General features: G+C 55.8%; 7 protein-coding genes across 7 annotated transcripts; 4 read left to right on the top strand and 3 right to left on the bottom strand.

Annotated features, from left to right (window-relative positions):
* Positions 1-74: 74 nt before the first annotated feature.
* IWZ02DRAFT_488819 (beta-glucosidase) lies at positions 75-2,764 on the top strand (the record flags this gene model as incomplete). Its single annotated transcript, XM_066769504.1, has 5 exons — positions 75-144; positions 192-798; positions 844-1,879; positions 1,929-2,101; positions 2,149-2,764. 5 exons carry the CDS (start codon positions 75-77, stop codon positions 2,762-2,764), a joined length of 2,502 nt encoding a protein of 833 aa, XP_066624371.1.
* A 244-nt stretch (positions 2,765-3,008) lies between these two features.
* On the top strand, positions 3,009-4,977 carry IWZ02DRAFT_354975 (uncharacterized protein; the record flags this gene model as incomplete). Its single annotated transcript, XM_066764279.1, has 4 exons — positions 3,009-3,546; positions 3,592-3,902; positions 4,045-4,154; positions 4,536-4,977. Coding segments are annotated over 4 exons (1,401 nt in total), but the record flags the coding sequence as incomplete, so codon positions are not given.
* A 1,762-nt stretch (positions 4,978-6,739) lies between these two features.
* IWZ02DRAFT_373670 (uncharacterized protein) lies at positions 6,740-8,438 on the bottom strand (the record flags this gene model as incomplete). Its single annotated transcript, XM_066764719.1, has 2 exons — positions 6,740-7,564; positions 7,647-8,438. Coding segments are annotated over 2 exons (1,617 nt in total), but the record flags the coding sequence as incomplete, so codon positions are not given.
* A 1,740-nt stretch (positions 8,439-10,178) lies between these two features.
* On the top strand, positions 10,179-11,840 carry IWZ02DRAFT_201276 (uncharacterized protein). The gene is made up of 2 exons (XM_066762572.1): positions 10,179-11,767; positions 11,820-11,840. The coding sequence occupies exon 1, from the start codon at positions 10,392-10,394 to the stop codon at positions 11,571-11,573; it is 1,182 nt and encodes a 393-aa protein (XP_066624368.1). The 5' UTR covers positions 10,179-10,391; the 3' UTR covers positions 11,574-11,767; positions 11,820-11,840.
* Positions 11,758-12,592, bottom strand: IWZ02DRAFT_446052 (uncharacterized protein). Its single transcript, XM_066767203.1, has one exon. The coding sequence runs from the start codon at positions 12,383-12,385 to the stop codon at positions 12,056-12,058; it is 330 nt and encodes a 109-aa protein (XP_066624367.1). The 5' UTR covers positions 12,386-12,592; the 3' UTR covers positions 11,758-12,055.
* On the bottom strand, positions 12,407-14,852 carry IWZ02DRAFT_373666 (uncharacterized protein; the record flags this gene model as incomplete). Its single annotated transcript, XM_066764718.1, has 3 exons — positions 12,407-12,900; positions 13,210-14,760; positions 14,810-14,852. 3 exons carry the CDS (start codon positions 14,850-14,852, stop codon positions 12,407-12,409), a joined length of 2,088 nt encoding a protein of 695 aa, XP_066624366.1.
* Positions 14,853-17,200: 2,348 nt separating this feature from the next.
* Positions 17,201-18,689, top strand: IWZ02DRAFT_200539 (pectinesterase-like protein). The gene has a single exon (XM_066762567.1). The coding sequence runs from the start codon at positions 17,349-17,351 to the stop codon at positions 18,327-18,329; it is 981 nt and encodes a 326-aa protein (XP_066624365.1). The 5' UTR covers positions 17,201-17,348; the 3' UTR covers positions 18,330-18,689.
* The last annotated feature ends 6 nt before the right edge of the window (positions 18,690-18,695 follow it).

Raw genomic sequence — 18,695 nt, 5'->3', positions numbered from 1 at the left:
CTCCCGTTTTGAGGCACTGTCCATCGTTTAATTGAATCGACCTTGAGATTTCTTGACGCACAAGAACTGGGAACATGGCACCTCTGGACGTTGACAAGGTCCTTGCTGAGCTCGACCTCAATGAGAAAATCAGCTTGCTTTCTGGTAAATCGAGAAGATTCAGCATTTGTTATTTGGCTGACGGAAAATAGGAATCGATTTCTGGCACACGGCTCCAGTCAAACGCCTAGGAATTCCATCTATCCGGACGTCCGACGGTCCCAACGGTGTTCGTGGCACGCAGTTCTTCAACGGCGTTCCTGCTGCTTGCTTCCCATGTGGCACTGGCCTTGCCGCTACATGGGACACATCTCTTATCAAAGATGGTGGCCGTTTGATGGGGCGTGAAGCCATTGCCAAAGGCGCCCACGTGATTCTGGGTCCGACAGTGAATATGCAGAGATCTCCATTGGGCGGCCGCGGTTTCGAGTCTTTCAGCGAGGACCCCTACCTCGCAGGGGCCATGGGAGCAGCCGTGGTAGGCGGAATCCAAGATACTGGAGTTGCAGCCACCATCAAGCACTTTGTCTGCAACGATCAAGAGCACGAACGACAGGCCATGGATGCCGTTTTAAGCCAGAGAGCTTTGCGAGAGATTTATTTGATGCCGTTCCAAATTGCACAAAGGGATGCAAAGCCAATGGCTTACATGACGGCCTACAACAGGGTCAACGGTACCCACATGAGTGACCACAAGAGGATCCTCCAGGAAATTTTGAGGGACGAGTGGGGCTTTGATGGGCTAGTGATGAGTGACTGGTGAGTCCAACAATGAGTGTGAGGAAACCAAGTTAACCTGGATAGGTTTGGCACGTATACCTCTGCAGAGTCAATCAACGCTGGACTGGATCTGGAGATGCCAGGACCGCCGCGCGTGAGAGGAAGTCAGACTGCGATTGATGTTGGACTTCGCAAGGTCCAAGAGCGCGCCATCGATGAGCGTGTGCGCAAACTGCTGGAATTGATCAACAGGGTCGACAAACTCAACATACCTGAGAACGCCCCGGAGAGCACGGTAGACTCAAAGGAAACGTCGGAAGCATTGAGGACGATTGGAGCCAGTAGCCACGTTCTGCTGAAGAACGACAGGCAGGTTCTGCCGTTCAAAAAAGACAAGAGCGTGGCCGTCATCGGACCAAACGCACAAATAGCTTGCTATGCTGGAGGCGGATCTGCAAACTTGCGTCCGTGCTATGCAGTGACTCCTTTCGAGGGGATCAAGGCCCAAGGAAATGCGGATGTCAGGTATGCCCTCGGAGCCGCCGGCTATAGGAGGCTACCCGACCTGGGACGGACAGTGAAGACGGCCGACGGAAAGTCTGGGTTGACAGCCAAATTCTTCATCGATCCTCCTTCAGAAAAAGAGAGGAAGCAAGTTGACCAAGTCCATGTTGAGACCTCAGACATCTTGCTCGCGGATTACAAGAACCCAGAAATCACCAGTCCGTACTTTTGGGTAGACTTGGAAGGCAAGCTGACTCCAGATGAGTCGAGAGAGTGGCTTTTTGGCGTGTCAGTCTGCGGAACCGCGAAACTTTGGATCGGTGGAGAACTGGTGGTCGACAACACGGAGAATCAAAAGCAGGGAGATTCCTTTTTCGGCTCGGGAACTATTGAGGAGATTGGAAACATTCATCTGGAAGCCGGCAAGACGTATGACGTGCTGTTACAGTTCGGGTCCAGCGCAACATCGAATCTCAGGACCACTGGCACGACTGTCATGGCTGGCGGTGGCGTCCGACTTGGAGGCACAGTCAAGACCGAGGCACAGGAAGAAATCGACAAGGCGGTGAAATTGGCCAAGGAGGTTGATCAAGTTGTCGTGATTGCCGGACTCAGCGTAAGTGTTTGGGTGGTCCGTGGGTAGGCACCGAAACTGACAGCAACAGGCCGACTGGGAGTCTGAAGGCTATGACCGCAAGAACATGGACCTGCCTGGTGCTGCCAACGACTTGATTGCAGCCGTTGCCGCGGCTAACCCCAGAACGGCCGTCTTCATGCAGTCCGGAACTCCCGTCAGCATGCCCTGGGCCTCTTCGGTCCCTGCCATCGTCCAAGCTTGGTAAGTAGGATAGGTGACTGGGAAGGGCAGATTCTAATGGCGTTTAGGTACGGAGGCAGTGAAACAGGCAACGCTGTGGCCGATGTGCTCTTTGGTAGGGTAAACCCGAGCGGAAAGCTGCCACTGTCGTTCCCTGTCAGGAATGAGGACAACCCGGCATTCTTGAACTACCGAAGCGAGCGAGGACGGACTCTGTACGGCGAGGACGTTTACGTGGGGTACAGATACTATGAAAAGGTGCAGAGAGAAGTGCTATTCCCATTCGGATGGGGTTTGAGTTACACAACGTTTGACCTTCGCAACCTGCGGGTAGAGGACGACAGCAGCGGTGGAAAGCTGGTCGTCAGGGTCAATATTAAAAACACTGGATCGCAGCGCGGAGCGCAGGTGATCCAGGTGTATGTCTCGCAGGGGGCGCCGTCAATCAACCGGCCCGTCAAGGAGCTCAAGGGCTTCACCAAGGTTTGGCTGGAGGCGGGCGAGCAAGGCGAGGCGACGGTTGAACTGGACAAGAAGTACGCGACGAGCTTCTGGGACGAGCAAGTTGAGGCGTGGATTAGCGAGGCGGACGAATACAAAGTCCTGGTTGGAGACAGCAGCGTTTCGACGCCGCTGAGGGCGAGTTTTGGCGTGGCAAAGACGACCTGGTGGAATGGATTGTGAGGTAGAACAAGGGAGAGGCGTAGCACAGCAAGTAGTTAGGCGCGACGCGTCCGCCGCGGCGCGAGTCATGCCAAGACCACCGTCTGCCCTCTGTTTGCGAAGGAATTCCCTCCCCGCCCACTTCTCCCACATCTCTGTCTAACCACCCCAAGACATCTTTTCTTGCTGCTCACCATCCATTGGCCGTTGTCCCAACCGGTAGCCTCGCTCTCCGCGTCTCCCGGCCTTGTCCCATAGCCACGCTCCTCTCATCAACATGATTGGAGACTTGGCATTGGATGCTATGGAGCACCAAGTGCGTTCTTTTCGCATGGCAAATACGCAGCACCACGAGTCCTTGCAAGAAGTCTTACGCAAGTACGAAGTCCTCGTTGAAGACTACCGCCGCTTGAAGAGCGACTTTGAGGAAGAAAGAGATGGCCGTGAAAGATACAAAAAGCAAGCCCGTGGCCACGAGAAAAATCCCTTTGCTCTGGTTTTGATCGATGGCGATGGTTACATTTTTTCAAGAGAGCTCCTCTCCGCTGGCCCTCAAGGAGGTGCCCAGGCTGCTCACTTGCTCAGGGCTGAGCTCACCAACATTGTGGCCAAACTTGGTCAACCCGACAAGTGCGAAGTGCTTGTTCGCATCTACTGTAATGTCGACGGTCTGTTCAACACACTGGGCGAGGAAGCCGCCCAAATCATGCCATTCATGTCTGCCTTCAACGGTGCTGAGCCCTTTTTCGAGTTTGTTGATGTCTACGATGGCACCAGCGAAAGTGCTTCCCGAAAAGTCGAAGGTGAGCCCTGAATCTCTCCACATTGGAGATGTGCTCACTTTGTAGAAACCTTTTTCTTGTTCGCCGAGAGTACACAGTGCAGACACATTTTGTTTGCAGGGTGCCATGATGCGCGCTATATGCCTCTTCTAAGCCCTCATTTGGGCAGATCTGACAGAGTCACTCTGCTTACCGCAGGCAAGTTCGCTCCAGAGTACCAATCTCTTGGGCTTGCACAAGTTGAGCTGGGTCCTATTTTTCGCGGCGGGAACCCCGCGCCAACTGGTGACCCTTTGACCATCAAGGGCGCTGCAAAAAATAGGACGCAATCCCAAAGCAGCGCCAGTCGTCCCACTGCGACTACAACACCCTTGGCCGTTAGCAGCACAGCCATAACCAGCACTACTACCAGCATTGCAGGCGACAATTTCGAGCCTCAACCAGGCATATGCACTCGCTTCATGCAGAAGGTATGGCTTGCTGTCCTCCCTCGTCGTTTGTCCTTGCTGACATGGAAAGCGCACTTGCAAATTTGGTAACAAGTGCAAATTCGCCCATCCCAGAAGAAACAGTGGTGTTCCTGATGGTCATGTCGCTGATGATTGGGGAAACGCTGCTCCCCCATCCTCGTCTGCCTCTGACCAAAAATTCGCTACCTGGAGCGGAGCACGGAACCCCCAAAGCAAGCTTGCAAAAAACCTAGCTCCAGCAAAGAACCAGCGAAAGACTGCACAATCGGCGTTTGCAAACGACTGGAACAACAATGGCTCTGCGCCAGCATTTGCCGATGATTGGGGCTCTGCTCCCTCAAATGCCCAACCCGATTTCGCCGATGACTGGGGATCAGCTCCGACAAAACCGCAGGCCGCGAATCAGAAGGCGAACCATTCAAGCGACTGGTCTGGTAGCAACCGCAAGGGATCCAACTCTACTTCATCATGGGCTCAAGACTGGGACAGCACGCCGCGTGCTAACCGTCGCAAGCCTTCCATGGGACTCGCGACCAGCAGCTGGGCCCCACAAGTGAACACTGTCCAGTTCGGACCAGCGAGAGAAGAGCCGCCCACCAATGGTGCATTCACCACTGCTGCCCACTTGCCTCGTCCGTCACCCGAGACCGAGGGCTTGATTCCCTTGAACAAAGACCGCTGCCGCCTAGACTTTTACCTGCCGCGACCCTCCCATTTCGAGCTGCAGCAGTATCGTGACTCGATCAACGCGTCTGGCAAAAAGCATTGCAACGAGTTCCAACTCAAGGGCCAATGCTCCAATACTATTGCTGGTAAGGATTGCGCATACGACCACGCACCTTTGAAACAGGAATTTTTCCATATTCTCAAGTACATTGTGTCGGCCAGGCCATGCTCTTTTGGCTCCGAATGTCGAGTCGGGCAATGTTACTATGGGCACGTCTGCCAGCGACCGAGTTGCGAAATCAAGGGATGCAGGTTCAGGGCCAACCAGCATCCTTCCGTGCTTGACATCAAGGTTGCCAAATGGGTCAAGCCCACGAGTGAAGGTGATGACGAACCGCTGCTGTGGCAGGACGAAGACATATTGGACTTGCAGTCAAACCTCAACGGATGGAAACCATCGGCTTCAGAATGGGAGCCCCAAGCAGCCGACGAGCCCAGTGGAGCGAACGGCGAATACGGACAAGACGGCGGCTTGGAAAGTGACCAAGACGAAGCCCCTGAAAAGGAAGTCATCAATCTTGGTGCCGAAGACATGACAACCAAGGAGGATTTCGACATTGGTGTTGACGACGTCGCTCCCGGCGGCGACCTGATCAAGCTCAGCGAGAACACCGACGACGCCCGCGAGGATCCCTCTCCCGTCGACAGCCTCGCCCCTGAGGTCGAAACCGACACATCTGCGGCGCCGCCTGCAGCCGATCTCAATGACGACTGGGATCAGCCGAGCGACGCAGGCGCTACCCCGCAGGAATTTGCAAATGACTGGGGCAAGGCGGACGCCAACGCGCCTCCTCCAGACTTTTCCGACGACTGGGGCACCAGCGCTCCCCAAAAGAACAGCAGCAATAGGAACGCGGCGACGGGAGCTGAAAGGCGACAACAGCAGCAGCAAAGCCCGCCTGGTCCTGCATGGTAAGACAGACGAATGCCTTGTGGTTGCGGCGTTGAGGTGCAGCTGCAGCAGCAGTTGCAGGCTTTCGGGGGGTATTTTTTGATTCTCAGTCTGACTGTTGTCTAACCATTTACACACAGGCCCTCTGAGATTATGGAGAAAGAAAAGGAGATGAAGCGGCGGAATTACGACCATCTCCGCTGGGTTATTGACGTGGATTAGACGACGATGATGATGATGATGATGTCTTGTTTCTTGACGAGAGAGAAGATGAAGAAAGAAAGATGAAATCTTCTTGTCGTTCCAGCAACACGTGCAACCAACAGCAACCGCACATAGGCCTGCCTGTCTCTTGGAAAAATCTTGGAGCCATTACAGACAGGCGCACCCTGGCCAGAAGATACGCCATTTCAAGCCATGCATGCATACAATGTGTTGGCTACTATACGCACGGAGATCAGATCTTGTCTTCATTCGCGCAGCAACCAACAACAAACACTACCACCGCCCACCTGGGCACCGGCGTTTCTGGGCACCTTAAAAAAAAAAAAAAAAATCGAATTCTTCTTTTCTGTTCTTTCCTTTCCTTTCCTTTCCTTCACTGTAAACGACAACACAATAACAACAATCAAGACGAAGATGGATGGCAACGAAACATCTCCTGTTTTCTCTCTTGTTCTACCGTTGGCGCAAGGTACAAGGTCCACGGGAGGCGGACGGACGGACGGACGTGCGTAAGAGAAAAATGACGACGGAAAATTTAAATTTTTTCCTCTTTTCTTTTTGGTCCTCCATGTTTGAAAAGACGATGTGATAAAAGGAGTTGGTTGGGGTGGATTGGATTCGCTTGTTGGAATGAGATGGGATGGGGTGGAAGAGGGAAAAGGTGTGCTGATTTGCTGATTTGATGGGATGGGATGCGTGGATGTATGTATGGTACAGAGGCTTGCTTGCTTGCTACGTTCTTTCTACACGGTGAGATACGGTACCTAGGTACCTGGTGACGGAATAGCAACAACAGCAGAACTTACATACACTTTCACTCGCTCCTCTTCTCTCTCTCCTTCCCCCCTTTTTCCAAAGCCTGCCATTACCATCCATCGCAGCTGCTCACTCACTCGCTAATTCAAGTCTCATCAATATTCAACACCAGCACATCAACCTCCAAACCCTTAAGCCCCTGCCTCTCCAGCGTCTTCCCGCCCCCGCTCACCGTCCACCCGCCCGGTCCCCACTTGGTCGCAACGCCATCAGGGCTTGCCTTTGCAGGCAACGCCACACTAACGCTCCCGGGCGACTCCTCATACTCCAAACTAACAACGCAAATCAGCATCTTCTTGCCAACACGCCACGCAGCAGCATCAACGCGCTCTCTACCCGCAACCACCAGCGGCACGACATGCGCACCCAACAAAAGCCGCGCCACATCGTCGGTCGTCAAGGCCTTGGCCAAACCCGCCGTCACAGTCACAATGTCGGGCTGCGTGGGCCAATCCCACGCCAAGATACCCGTGGCGCCGTGATTGACGCTGAGAAGCGCCATGACGGCCTCCTCGGCGTCGGTCGGGTAGCGGCTCCAAAACGTCTCGTTGCCAAAGGCCTGCGGCACGCCCCAAAAAGCCTTTGGTTCCTGCCGCAGCCACGTCTGGTACGCTTTGAAGAGGTCGAGGCGCGTGGAGACGTCTTCGAAGGCCCCGGTGCAGTCGTCGCAGCCGCAACACCCGTACGTGCGGTTGCAAGGTGTGCCGTACTCTTCGCTGAAAGTTGTGTTGACTGCGACGGGGTATACGTCTGAGAGGATGATGTCGGCGCCAGATGAGTATTCCGAGTAGTGGAAGTTGAGGCAGTTGAGGCAGAGCGAGATGGGGTGGTATGCGTCGAGCGATTTGATCAGGTTGTATGTGTCGAGCGTGGCGTTGAGCGTGTCGCTCTGGCCGTCGGGCTCATCGGCCTGGTCATGGTCAGCGGTTGTGTTCTAGTCGAGTGGCCTTGAACTCTTGCTCAGGTCTGTCTGTCAGGCGAGGAAAGCTTACCGTGTACCACAGCAGCAGCGACTTGCGGTTCTTGTACCGATTCACCTGCTCCGTGACGCTCGACAGATTCTTGTACGTCCACCGCATGTCATACATGACCCACAGCCCAATCTCGTCGCACGTATCCATGAACAGATCAAACTCGGTGAATTCGAACGCCTTATTAGCAAGGCCGGCATTCGGCACCACATGCACGATATTGTAGCCGTACTCCTTGTACTTCTTGGCATTGTCGACAATGGCGCGCTGGAAGTAGCCGTCCCACGAGCCGTAGAACGAGTAGGGGAAGAGGGGGTTCCAAGCGGGGCTGTGGGAGAGGTAGTCTTGAACCAGCAGGCCGTTGTACAGCTTGTCGAGCTTAACAACACTGCCGCTGTCGGTGGGCGCAGGCAGCTTGAACAGCCGCGTCGTCGCCGTGTACGACTGGTTGCCGTCGCGCGAGGCGCCGACGATCGTCACATTGTACGGCTCGAGCCGCGCCTTGATGTTTGCCAGCGAGAACTGCAATTCATTGCCCGTCGAGTTTACCGACACGTTCTTGTCAGCCACGAGCGAGAGGCCGCTGTCTGTAAGCGATATGTCAATGTACAGGTAGTCGAAGGGCGTCGTTTGCTGCGTGTCCTTGTGGTAGACGCCGTTGTAGTACGGCTCGCCCGCGACGAGCGACAGGCGAGCGTCGACGATGAAGCTCGCACTCGTGTCGCTCTCAAGGTACAGGTTCATCCGTGGATACACCTGCACGTCCAGGCGCGGTTCCGCTGAGCGGGCCGGCTCGTAGAGCCACCCGCCCGGTTCGAATGAAGCATTGCTGGAGGCCAGTCAACCATGGGGCGCCCTGGGTTTCGGCTTGCAGATGTCATACGCTGGACGGTAGGCCTTGCCACACCATACTAGATTGGCCAATTAGACGAATAGTTCAGCATGGAAAGGAATGATCACACACTGTCAACTCCTGGAGGCGCATTAAAAAGGGCGTCAGCGGCGTGGGCGACGGGCAGATCAAAAAGAAACAGAAAACCAAACGTCAGATGAGCGAGGGCCAAGAGAAATGCCATGATCAAACAGGCAGCGGGGCCAGGGCTTGCAGTAGAGCAGGGCAGTCGAGAGGAACTCACAGCTCGAGGCGGCGTGCGGGCCGCCGCTAGACAACGGTCGAATCAGCATATATGTCTGTGGTTGAGGCATGATGGGCGAAAGGTGTGATTTGATTGAGAGGTAGCATTCCTTTCCGGCGCCCTCACCGGATGCTACCCTTTGGAAATGCTAATGCGCCATGTCGACGGCACGCTAGAAAGATAAACGGTGGTGAAGAGTGGGAGACGGAGAGGGGGTCACTCTCGAGCGTGCGGGGGACAATGGACCGAGTCAATCCCCATGGTAAATACCAATGTTCGGTGGTCGACGATCAGGTTGGGTCCGAGTACTAAAACGGGAATTAGTCGCCTCCACGTCGGAGCTAGCTTCCGTCTCCCGGCCGGCCAGAGTCAGTCCTCACCGCCCCCGGCAAGACTCCAGTCCGCTGCGTCACGGGATGTCTCTTCCTGCAGTGCCAGCAGCCGCTGACCATCTCACGCTCATGTTGCCCCGCCCTGCCCTGCCCTGATACCATGTACTTTTGGCTCCCGTGCCACTGTCTTGCAGACTTCTTTCGTTGCCTATCCATGGTAGTCGGTCGCTCAAGAATCGGGCTCCGTCACTCGTGTAGACTTCCAAACGACGAGACTCCGACTTTCGAAGCAGCGGGAGCGCGCAAGTTCGACTTCTACCACGCCGTGCTTGAGCGATGAACGGCCACGGGGACGAGGAGCCAGGGGGGAAAGGAGCTTCGGCTCAGTGAAAAGCAGCTGGAAGAGGCATCCACAGTTCCCGACGCGGCCGGATGCGACAACTGGATTGAAGAACACTGCCAACAGTGGCGTTCAGCATCGTCGAATAACTCTCAGTGACACAAATCTCCTGAGAAATCGAAAGAAGAAATCGTTGCCGCCATTGTTCCATCATACGTCCCCGCAGCCAAACGACGAAGCGCTGGAAGGAACTTGGTCTCAAGCGAGTCCAAGGCCATCTTCCAGGATGAGCAGGCGGCAAGCGCTCGCTCGCTCTCAGCAAGACGCAGAAATCCCCGAGGCAATCTTGAACTTCGGGCGGCTGGTAACGCGCTCTCAGTCCTCTCGCGCGGGCCAGAATGGTTCAGAGACTGCGGTTGGGGCAGAGCTGAATGTGTTTGAGCGCGACAGGAAATAACTGGCTATTGCTACCACTAAGGTCAGCCACTGAATTTATCGCAAGAGGTAATAGACTGCTGTTTGTTTTGCGGCAAGAACTGATTGGGCGGTCAGAGGGTTGGTGGTGCAGACTCAGCCAGGACAGAGCCACAGAGAGCCTCTTCCATCATGACCTCACATGGCTGCGAGACCTGCTGACTCGCACTGCTCTCCGTCCACCACCTCCCACCTAACCTTCACTCCATGACTTCGTCCATGTCGGCTTTTTGCCCAGCTTCAATAAACGCCAAACATCTAACCGCGTGCTGCTCCTTCCCATCGCCCCAGCCTGCGCCTGCCTCAGCTGTCTGAGTGGTGCCATCTGACTCCAATATGATGGATTCTTTAACATTATATCTCTGGCCTCTCTGCCCTGGTGGCCTCGCTTTTGTTTGCCAGCCCGTCCTACATCGCGCAAAAAGCAAGCTGCCGACAGCGGAAAAACAGAGAGATCGACGGTTTGGTGCAACGCGAGAACGCTATGAAACGCCTCCTCTCCTCAGCCTTCTCCAAGGCCACTTCGTACCTTGGAAACAAAAACCCCTTTGCGCAGCCCATGGACCCCAACGAGCACACCGTCTGGTTGCAAGAAAACACGGCCTACAGGCCCAAAGGCAGCAATGCCAGCACCTGGGAGGCCGAGTTCGTCGCCGCGTTTTTCGTTAGAAACCCCAACCGCCGTACCCTGACCAGGCTGGTGGCCGACATTGCCGACAAGCTCAATCTGGCTGATGGAGATGAGAACGAAGAGACCATAGCAAAGCGCCTCGAGCCGTGGACCACTGAGATCCTGCCCGGCCACACAGTCCGCATCAACATTGGCGGCACGCACGAGGCGAAACTGGGACCAGGAGACCGCAGCGGCGTCAGCAAAAATGTGATTGCCCTGGAGGCAGGCAAGGCCGGCGATGGCGACACGGTCGACTCGCATGCAGTCGGAGTCGACACGCACCCAATGACGACGACGTACGCCGAAGCGAAGGGTTGGGCCGTCATCTCGGACATTGACGACACAATAAAGATCACGGGCACGGGCGACATTGGCGCCGTCTTGCGCAGCACCTTTGTCGACGAGCCGACGCCTGTCGACGGCATGCCCGCCTTCTACGCCCACATGCACAAGACGCTCAACAAGGCGCCCGTCTGGTACCTGTCGGCCTCGCCCTACAACCTGTACCCCTTCCTGCACGCCTTCCGCAACGCCCACTACCCGCCGGGCCCGCTGCTGCTCTGGAACGCGTCGTGGATGGACGTATCCGCCTTCGTGCTGGCCCTCACCAAGGAGCCCGAGCGCTACAAATGCGACAAGATGCGCCAGCTGCACGCCAGCTTCCCGGACCGCAAGTTCGTCTGCATCGGCGACAGCACCCAGCGCGACCCAGAAGCGTACGCCTCGACCTACAGAGAGTTCCCCGGCTGGATCCGCGCCATCTACATTCGCAGGGTCCCCGGAGGCGCCGATGCGAGCAAGACGGCGCCCGAGCGCTTCGAAAAGGCTTTCGAGGGCATCGATCGCGCTCTTTGGCATGTCTTTGATGAGCCGGCCGAGCTGTACCAGAGGCTTGATGCCTTGGTGGCTGGGGATCCGTCGGGCACGCGCGACGATGATGCGCCGCCCTCCTTGCAGCAGCCCGAGCAGAGGCGCGGCTGTATCTTGTTGTAACCTCTTTTCTCGATTCATTCGGCATTGGTGTTATTCATAGCGATTCCTGTTCCTGATAGCCTTTTTTTCTTTTCTTTTCTTTTTTTTTCCCTTGTGAGCATTGTGTCTGGGCATTGGCATGGCATCGCGTGGCATCGCGTGGCATCGCGTGGTGGGGCGTGGCGTGGCGTGGCATGTGGCTGGCTGCTCCTTTGGTACAATTTTATCCCTCTCTGATCCCCTTTTTGCCTCTGACAATAAATAAAGTCGTATCGTATAGCTTCAGCACCCATCCATGTAAGCTGACAGATAGACGATGCTGCCATGCTCTCTATTCCGCCTAGATAACACAAATTCAACCATGCATGATCCTTCCCCTTTTCTTTCGTTCTGCCAAGCCATCGCATGAATGCTACCTTCTCTCACTTCTCTTCGATACTCCACGTCACTCGCAGACTTCTTGCAAAGAAATGCCGCCGCTCTGTCTCGAACAGGTATGTAGATTAAAAAAATCTAATTCTTTTCGTTGCAGAAGAGATGGTATATAGTAAATCCAAAGCCAAAGCCAAAGCCAAAACCAAAACCAAAACCAAACAAACACCGGCCCAATCCACCCAAACGCACCCAAAAAAAAAACAAAAAACAAAAAACAAAAAATTTTTTTTTGACGGTTTTGATCGATCTGATATATCCACAACCAATTTCCCCGTCCCGAACACCACAATGCGCCGGACCGTCTGAGGTAGATAGATGAGAAGAAGCGAATCGGACAGACGGATGGATTGGAAAAAGACAGACAGAACAATAGAACGGCAAAACCAAGATGTTTCCATACCTTTGCGATACGACGTCTTTCACATCAACGCAACAGCGACGCCAATGCCAAGCGACAGCGTGAGGCCGCCCATAGCGAGCCCGACGCCAACCATGGCGCGCTGGACCGCCGTCTTCTGCTGCGCGGACAGCTCGACGCGGACGCGGGAATTCTCGTCAGCAACAGTGGCCAGCTCCGCCTCTTCCCCTTCCCCCTCATGCCCACCTCCTCTGCGCCCCCGACCCAGCCCGTCAACAAACCCGCGATGCCTGTCCCACACCGCGCGATCCTTGACCGCCTGCGCCGCCATCCACTCGTCAACGATGCTGGCATAGTCATGCACGCCATGGCTGGCCGTTGCCTCTTTGAGCCAGCCGCCGCCCTTGCGCGCCGGCGACAGACCCAAGTCGCGCAGCAGCAGGTCGAGAAGCGGCAGGCAGTCGAAGAAGAGGTCGGCCATGACGGCGCCGAAGCCGTAAGGGTAGCGCCAGCGGCCGAAGCGCGCGTGCAGGATGGTTTCGAAGGTTGTGCGCGCTGTGATGGGGTCCATGGGTGCCGGTTTGTGGTCTTCTTGTGCCGTTGCTGCTGTATGCGCCTCTTCGTCTTCTTTGAGGCCTTGCAGGTACGACGATGTTTTGCGACTGGCGGGCGATGGGAACGAGAATGCGACGGCGCTGTCGGGCGTGTGGACGCGCTCGAGCTCGTACGTCCCGCTCGACGACACGCGCGATGACGACGACGGCGAACCGCCGTCTTTAGGGGAAAGACGCGCAGGGGAGCCCGGGGGCGTGCGGTCGGGCGATTTCAGTGGGAGATCGGCGATACAACCACCACCACTACCACCATCGCGGCCGCCGTTGACGGTAGCGCTGCTGCTGCTGCTGCTGCTGCTGCTGCTGCTGCCAGGTTCCAGCGATTCGATGCGGTGCTCGAAAAAGGCCGTGATCCACAGCGCCTGGATCTGGGCCAGCAGCGAGGTGATGGGCGTGCGGGTGGCGCCCGAGAAGGCAAGCGTGCGGTTGCGCGTCACGCGCTGCGGCGGCGCCATGAAGCGGTGCAGCAGGTACGCGTCGTCGAGCGTTCCTGTCGTTGGGTCGATGGGGTCCCGGGCTTGTTGGTTTGCCAGGTGCGGCGGTGCTGCCGCGGGTGGCTGTGACACGAGGGCCGGCAATTTGCTCTTGATCTGGGCATCGGCCTCGGCCACCATGGGCTGGTAGAACTCACTTTCCTTGGTGTTGAGCTTGTGTGGAAGACCGAGTTCCGCGCTGATGTCCTCGCCGTTGCGAGTGAATTTCATCGTGGGCCCGTGTTGCCATCCGGTGCAGCACACCATGGCGTCGACGTTTTCCAGTACGGTGCCGTTGGAGAGGCGGATTTCCCGGTCGCCCAGTTCATCCACGTCAGCCACGTGTATATTAACCATGCCCTTGCGGATAAATTCGTAGACGTCCGAATCGTAGTTCAATATGCCTCTGGCTGTGGCTATCCATTTCAAATCGACCCAGGGTCTCAGCTTGGCTGTCTCGTCGTGGTCTTCGTAGCGGGCATTCTTCTCGAGGGCGTGTTGCATGACGTGCTGCATGAACCAATTAACAAACCGACGACCCCTTTCAGTCTGTTGAAGAAACCGTCTTGGTGCGTGCCATCCGTCCGCGTCTCCCCAGATACAGGGAAACATCCAAGTTATCATGCGTGTCATGATGAGGCTCTCGGCTAGAACCTTGAGAGGTGTTAATCTTGTCGGACCCATCCAGCAAGCTCCGTGGCCGCTCTGTCTCAAGATCCACTGGACCTTGATGCCGGCATTTGCAAAAGCCCAGACGACGTCATAGGCCGACTTGTTGCCCGCAAAGACGGCAACCGATTTCGTCTTCTCTGGATTGAGCAGGTGTCTCTTGGGTCCAAACTCCCGGCTGTGAAAGAGATCTCCAGTGTAGTTCTCCTGTCCCGGGAATGTGGGAAGTTTAGGCTCGGAGGTGACGCCTATACAAACGGTCATTTTCGCGGCGTGAATGAGACGCGTCTCTTTCGAAGCATCCGCAGGTCCAACAGCGACTCTGAGCAACCATCCATCCTCTTGAAGATCTTCAGCTTCCTCGAGCTTGGAGTTGAAGCGACACCGGCGAGCCAGGTCGAAGTGATTTGCATAGTCTTCTAGGTAGCGCCGCACAGCATCGCCTGGAATATGCTTTCCCAGCTCCACACGATATATCTCCGGAGTCATGGGAAAATCGCCGAACTCAAATTTTCCCATGACGGAATTTGTCTTCAAGTGTGGATACAACCTGTCGCGGGCCCAGACACCGCCAATTGACATGCCGGCTTCGAGGATGATCAGAGAGGCCTCTGGATTTACAGCAAGATAGGTACGGGCCATGGCAAGGCCATGAAAGCCTACAAGTCGAATTAGAAACCAGGCATTTCGGTTTTAACAGATTCATACCTGCCCCCACAATCACCATGTCCACACGCTCTGCGGACTCCATTTTCTCAAATCTGTTGTCAGGGGTTCCAAAAACACTGACCACGGGATGTGTGGGACACGATAATCGGACGAAGACAGTTGGACGGAAAGACGCAGGTGTTAAAAAGTCACTCTCCAGAGAACGTCGACTTCAGTGGGCAATGAGCCGCAGTGATCCGGACGGAATATAGATTAAGTAGATTGTGCCTTGGCAGCAACGTCCTGAGAACCAAAACCCAAGATTGAAAGTCAGCTTTTGGCTTGATCTAGGCTATACCACCACACCACATCTTGACTTTGCTTTTCACGCCCAAAGCTGAGAATTGTGCTGGCTGAGGTTGTTCGCACGCTATGAGCATCTTTGGTTCATGCTAACAGAACCGTAGGGCGGCGCATAGTGCCGGACGGACCCTGTATCAGGATAACCTGAAGCGCCACTAGGGTCGCCTAGACCTCGTGGAGAACTTGGGCTTCTCATTAGCTCTGCACATAACCGGCCAGATCATTTGACGCCTCGTTCTGTCTCAGGCTCAGCTCTATTGCAAAGCCCGTTTGGCGGAACTCCGCTTCAACGTGCCACAGTCGCATTCTGCACAGCTAAGATCTATGGCTTGCATCGCCCCAATCCGCACTCCAGGCCCGTATCGACTGGGATATTCGTGGAAAAACTGCCGATAGCGCGCCGCCATAGAGTTTGAGCATTCCGGGAGTTGGGTGCAAATAAGGTTGAACGTAGATCAGGATTGGGCGAGAGCGGAATGGTGTGCATGACGTCCAATCAAGTGGTCCGGAGCGCAAGGCGCCAAGTGCTCTTTGCCCTATTGTGTGCATCTGAATCGCTACAATTTTGTCAAAAGCTTCTTGCGGTGGGTGGCATTCGCGCGGATGTATGTAGTCCAGTAGCCAGCCTCGAAAATTACGAGCGCTTTCTGCGCTAAGAGATGATGTCGGAGCTTGGTTGCATCATGATGCGATTCTAAGGCCAGCAAGAATGGCGTTGATTGCCAATGCAATGACGTTGCTGGAGGCATCGACATGTTGTGCTAGGGAGTTGACAAGAGTCAGGAGCCGTGCGGTCGGGTAGCAGAGCAGTCAATCGCTGACCAGCACAGGAGTATGGGAGCAAGAGCCATTGCGTCTTTGAGCGAGACGGCCTTGGGCGATGAGAGGTTCCTGTGTCATGGAATGCCATCATCAGGTACTGTTTGTTTGCAGGCGTGCTGATGCCCAGATGAGATGGGCTTCCTTGAATGCGGAGGCTGGTGTCGGCATTGAAGCCATGGCTGCTGCGGCGGAGGCAGCTGTGTCGTGGACGACGAGGTACAGTAGGCGCAGACGATGGCCATGATGGTGTGTGGTGATTGTGACGAACAGAAGATGGGGGGGGGGGGGGGGGGGGGGGGTGGACTGTGGGGAGCGTCGGGTGCTTGGCAGGCTGCAAGGGCGCCAAGCCGTACCTGGAAGCGAGATTGGACGGTTCCGTCGGTCCGTCCAACTCCGCTCGCAATCACATCGTCGTCCCCATCTTTCCATTGTCACGATGATCATCTTGGGCTTGTCATGGACTTTGCCTCAAGAAGAGCTCGGCGTGCCTACATGTCATCTCAATTCCTCCAGTGCCAATCCTTGCTGTTACCTCTGTTTGACCGACGCTGACCAGTCGTCGACACGGACCTGCTGAGCTGTTTGACGCTTGATGGAGACACATCAACTACCGCGTCTGTCGAAAAATACCCACAGCGACATCGTATAGCGCCCGGCCAAATCACCTTGAGCCAAGGCGATGAGCATCTGCTTGCTCAACCTTCTTCTCCAAGGCTTCATCAATTGACTCAACTCGCCGACGCTTTTATTGCAACTCGACGATTCTGGAGACCAACTTGGAACGTCGGGCCGTACTATGCAAAAGAGCCATGCTCCGTGCAAGCGAGGGGAAGGCCCAGCCCAGGTGAAACGCTCCAATGGCTCCACCGTTGCGACTTCAACGTGATTCCATGCAGCCCTTCGCGAGGCCGCGTGTGCTTTTGCAACTCCACTCTTTGCCGGGTGTCTCGTTTCAACAGACGCTGATGTTTCGCAGGCTGCTTGGCAAGGTCTGCCTGGGGCTGCATTTTCCCGCCAAACAACGGGCGACGGAACAGCCCGCCTCAAAGGAAATCCGCGCACCCGGATGCTTGCACGTCTCCTCGAATGGGGTCGGTCCAGAGAGCCGCATAAGCTAGAACCCCATGTTTTCCACGGCCAAGTTCCAAAGGCCCGTCCGTTCCATCCTTGCCCTCCTCCGGTGACCTCCTGTAATGCTTGACGGCCCGTAATCTGTCTGCCCCTGCCTCTGGTTATAGGACAGCTGAGTCTGTGCACTAGACAGGGTTGCTTTTCTCGTACCATCGTGTCTGCCTCGAATCTATAAAATCAAAACGCTCCCATTCCAGGCCCACTCGAAAGGAGAATCCTCGCCCGCCTGCACCACCACCACCCGTCCTCTAAGCATCTTTTCTGTTAATCGTTGATCTTCAAAATGTTCAAGCTTCTTGCAGCTGCATCTGCACTGGTTGGCAGCGCTCTTGCACTCACTTCTCCTCCCTCGGGTGCTCTCACCGTCGGTTCGGAGGGCAAATACTCGACCATTCAGGATGCTGTCGACGCCCTCGACACCAGCTCCAGCTCTGACCAGACCATCTTCATCTACTCCGGCACCTACGAGGAGCAGGTCGTCGTCCCCGAGCTCTCAGGCTCTCTGACCGTCTACGGTTACTCGGACAGCGAGACGGACTACAGCTCCAACGCCGTCACCATCACGGCCGCCAAAAGCCAGGATGACGGTCTCGACAATGACGGCACCGCCACCCTTGCCGTCCACACTGGAAACTTCTTCATGTACAACGTGAACGTTGCCAACACATTCGGTGAGGGCAGCCAAGCCGTCGCTCTGTCGGCCAACGCCGAGGGCAACATGGGATTCTACGCCTGCCAATTCACCGGCTACCAGGACACTGTCTTGGCCAACCAGGGCAACCAGATCTACGCCAAGTCGTACATCGAGGGCGCGACCGATTTCATCTTCGGCCAGCTCGCCATGGCGTGGTTCGAGAACTGCACGATTGGCGTGCTCGCCGCGCCCAAGGGCTACGTGACGGCCAATGGAGCCAAGTCAACCGGCGCCTCTTACTACGTCATCAACAAGAGCAAGGTACAAGCGGCCAGCGGACAGTCGGTCGAGTCCGGCGCCTACTACCTCGGCCGGCCATGGCGCCCGTTCGGCAAGGTCGTCTTCCAGAACAGCGAGCTCAGCGACGTCATCAACCCGGCGGGCTGGGTCGAGTGGAACGAGGGCGACCCCAGGACTGATGGCGTCTCGTTTGGCGAGTACGGCAACACGGGCGAGGGTGCCTCGACGTCTTCGCGCGCCTCCTTCTCCAAGCAGCTCTCTGCTGCCGTCTCCATCTCTGATGTTATCTCCGACTACTCCAGCTGGGCCGACAAGACCTTCATCTCCTAAGCCGTCGTTGCTGTCGTCGTCGTTGTTGTTGTTGCGTCCTGTTGCTGCCGCGTCTCTTCTCCGTCCTGCATCAAGCATCAGAGGGCGTTGCTCATTCATTTGCCTTTGATAACACCCATTTCACCCACCTGCTAGAAAGCGGCAAGCGAGAATCATTCATCAATCAGCATCTTGTGCAAACGACGGTGTTGGGTGTTCACAATTCACTTGGAAAAGACACTCAGACAGCAAGGGTCTCCCCAGCCCAGAGCTTATTAAGGATCCCGTACCCCGGCTCTCGGGCTCATATTCCCTGTAAATAGACACTGGCAAAAGCTTAATCGAGTAACATACCCAGCACTTGCATCCGATCCGACATCACTGTGC

Source organism: Phyllosticta citriasiana (assembly GCF_038021145.1).
Source record: "Phyllosticta citriasiana strain CBS 120426 chromosome Unknown IWZ02scaffold_4, whole genome shotgun sequence".
In the NCBI taxonomy this organism is placed as follows: domain Eukaryota; kingdom Fungi; phylum Ascomycota; class Dothideomycetes; order Botryosphaeriales; family Phyllostictaceae; genus Phyllosticta; species Phyllosticta citriasiana.
Note: the sequence above shows the minus strand (reverse complement) of the source record. Positions and strands in the feature narration are given on the sequence as shown.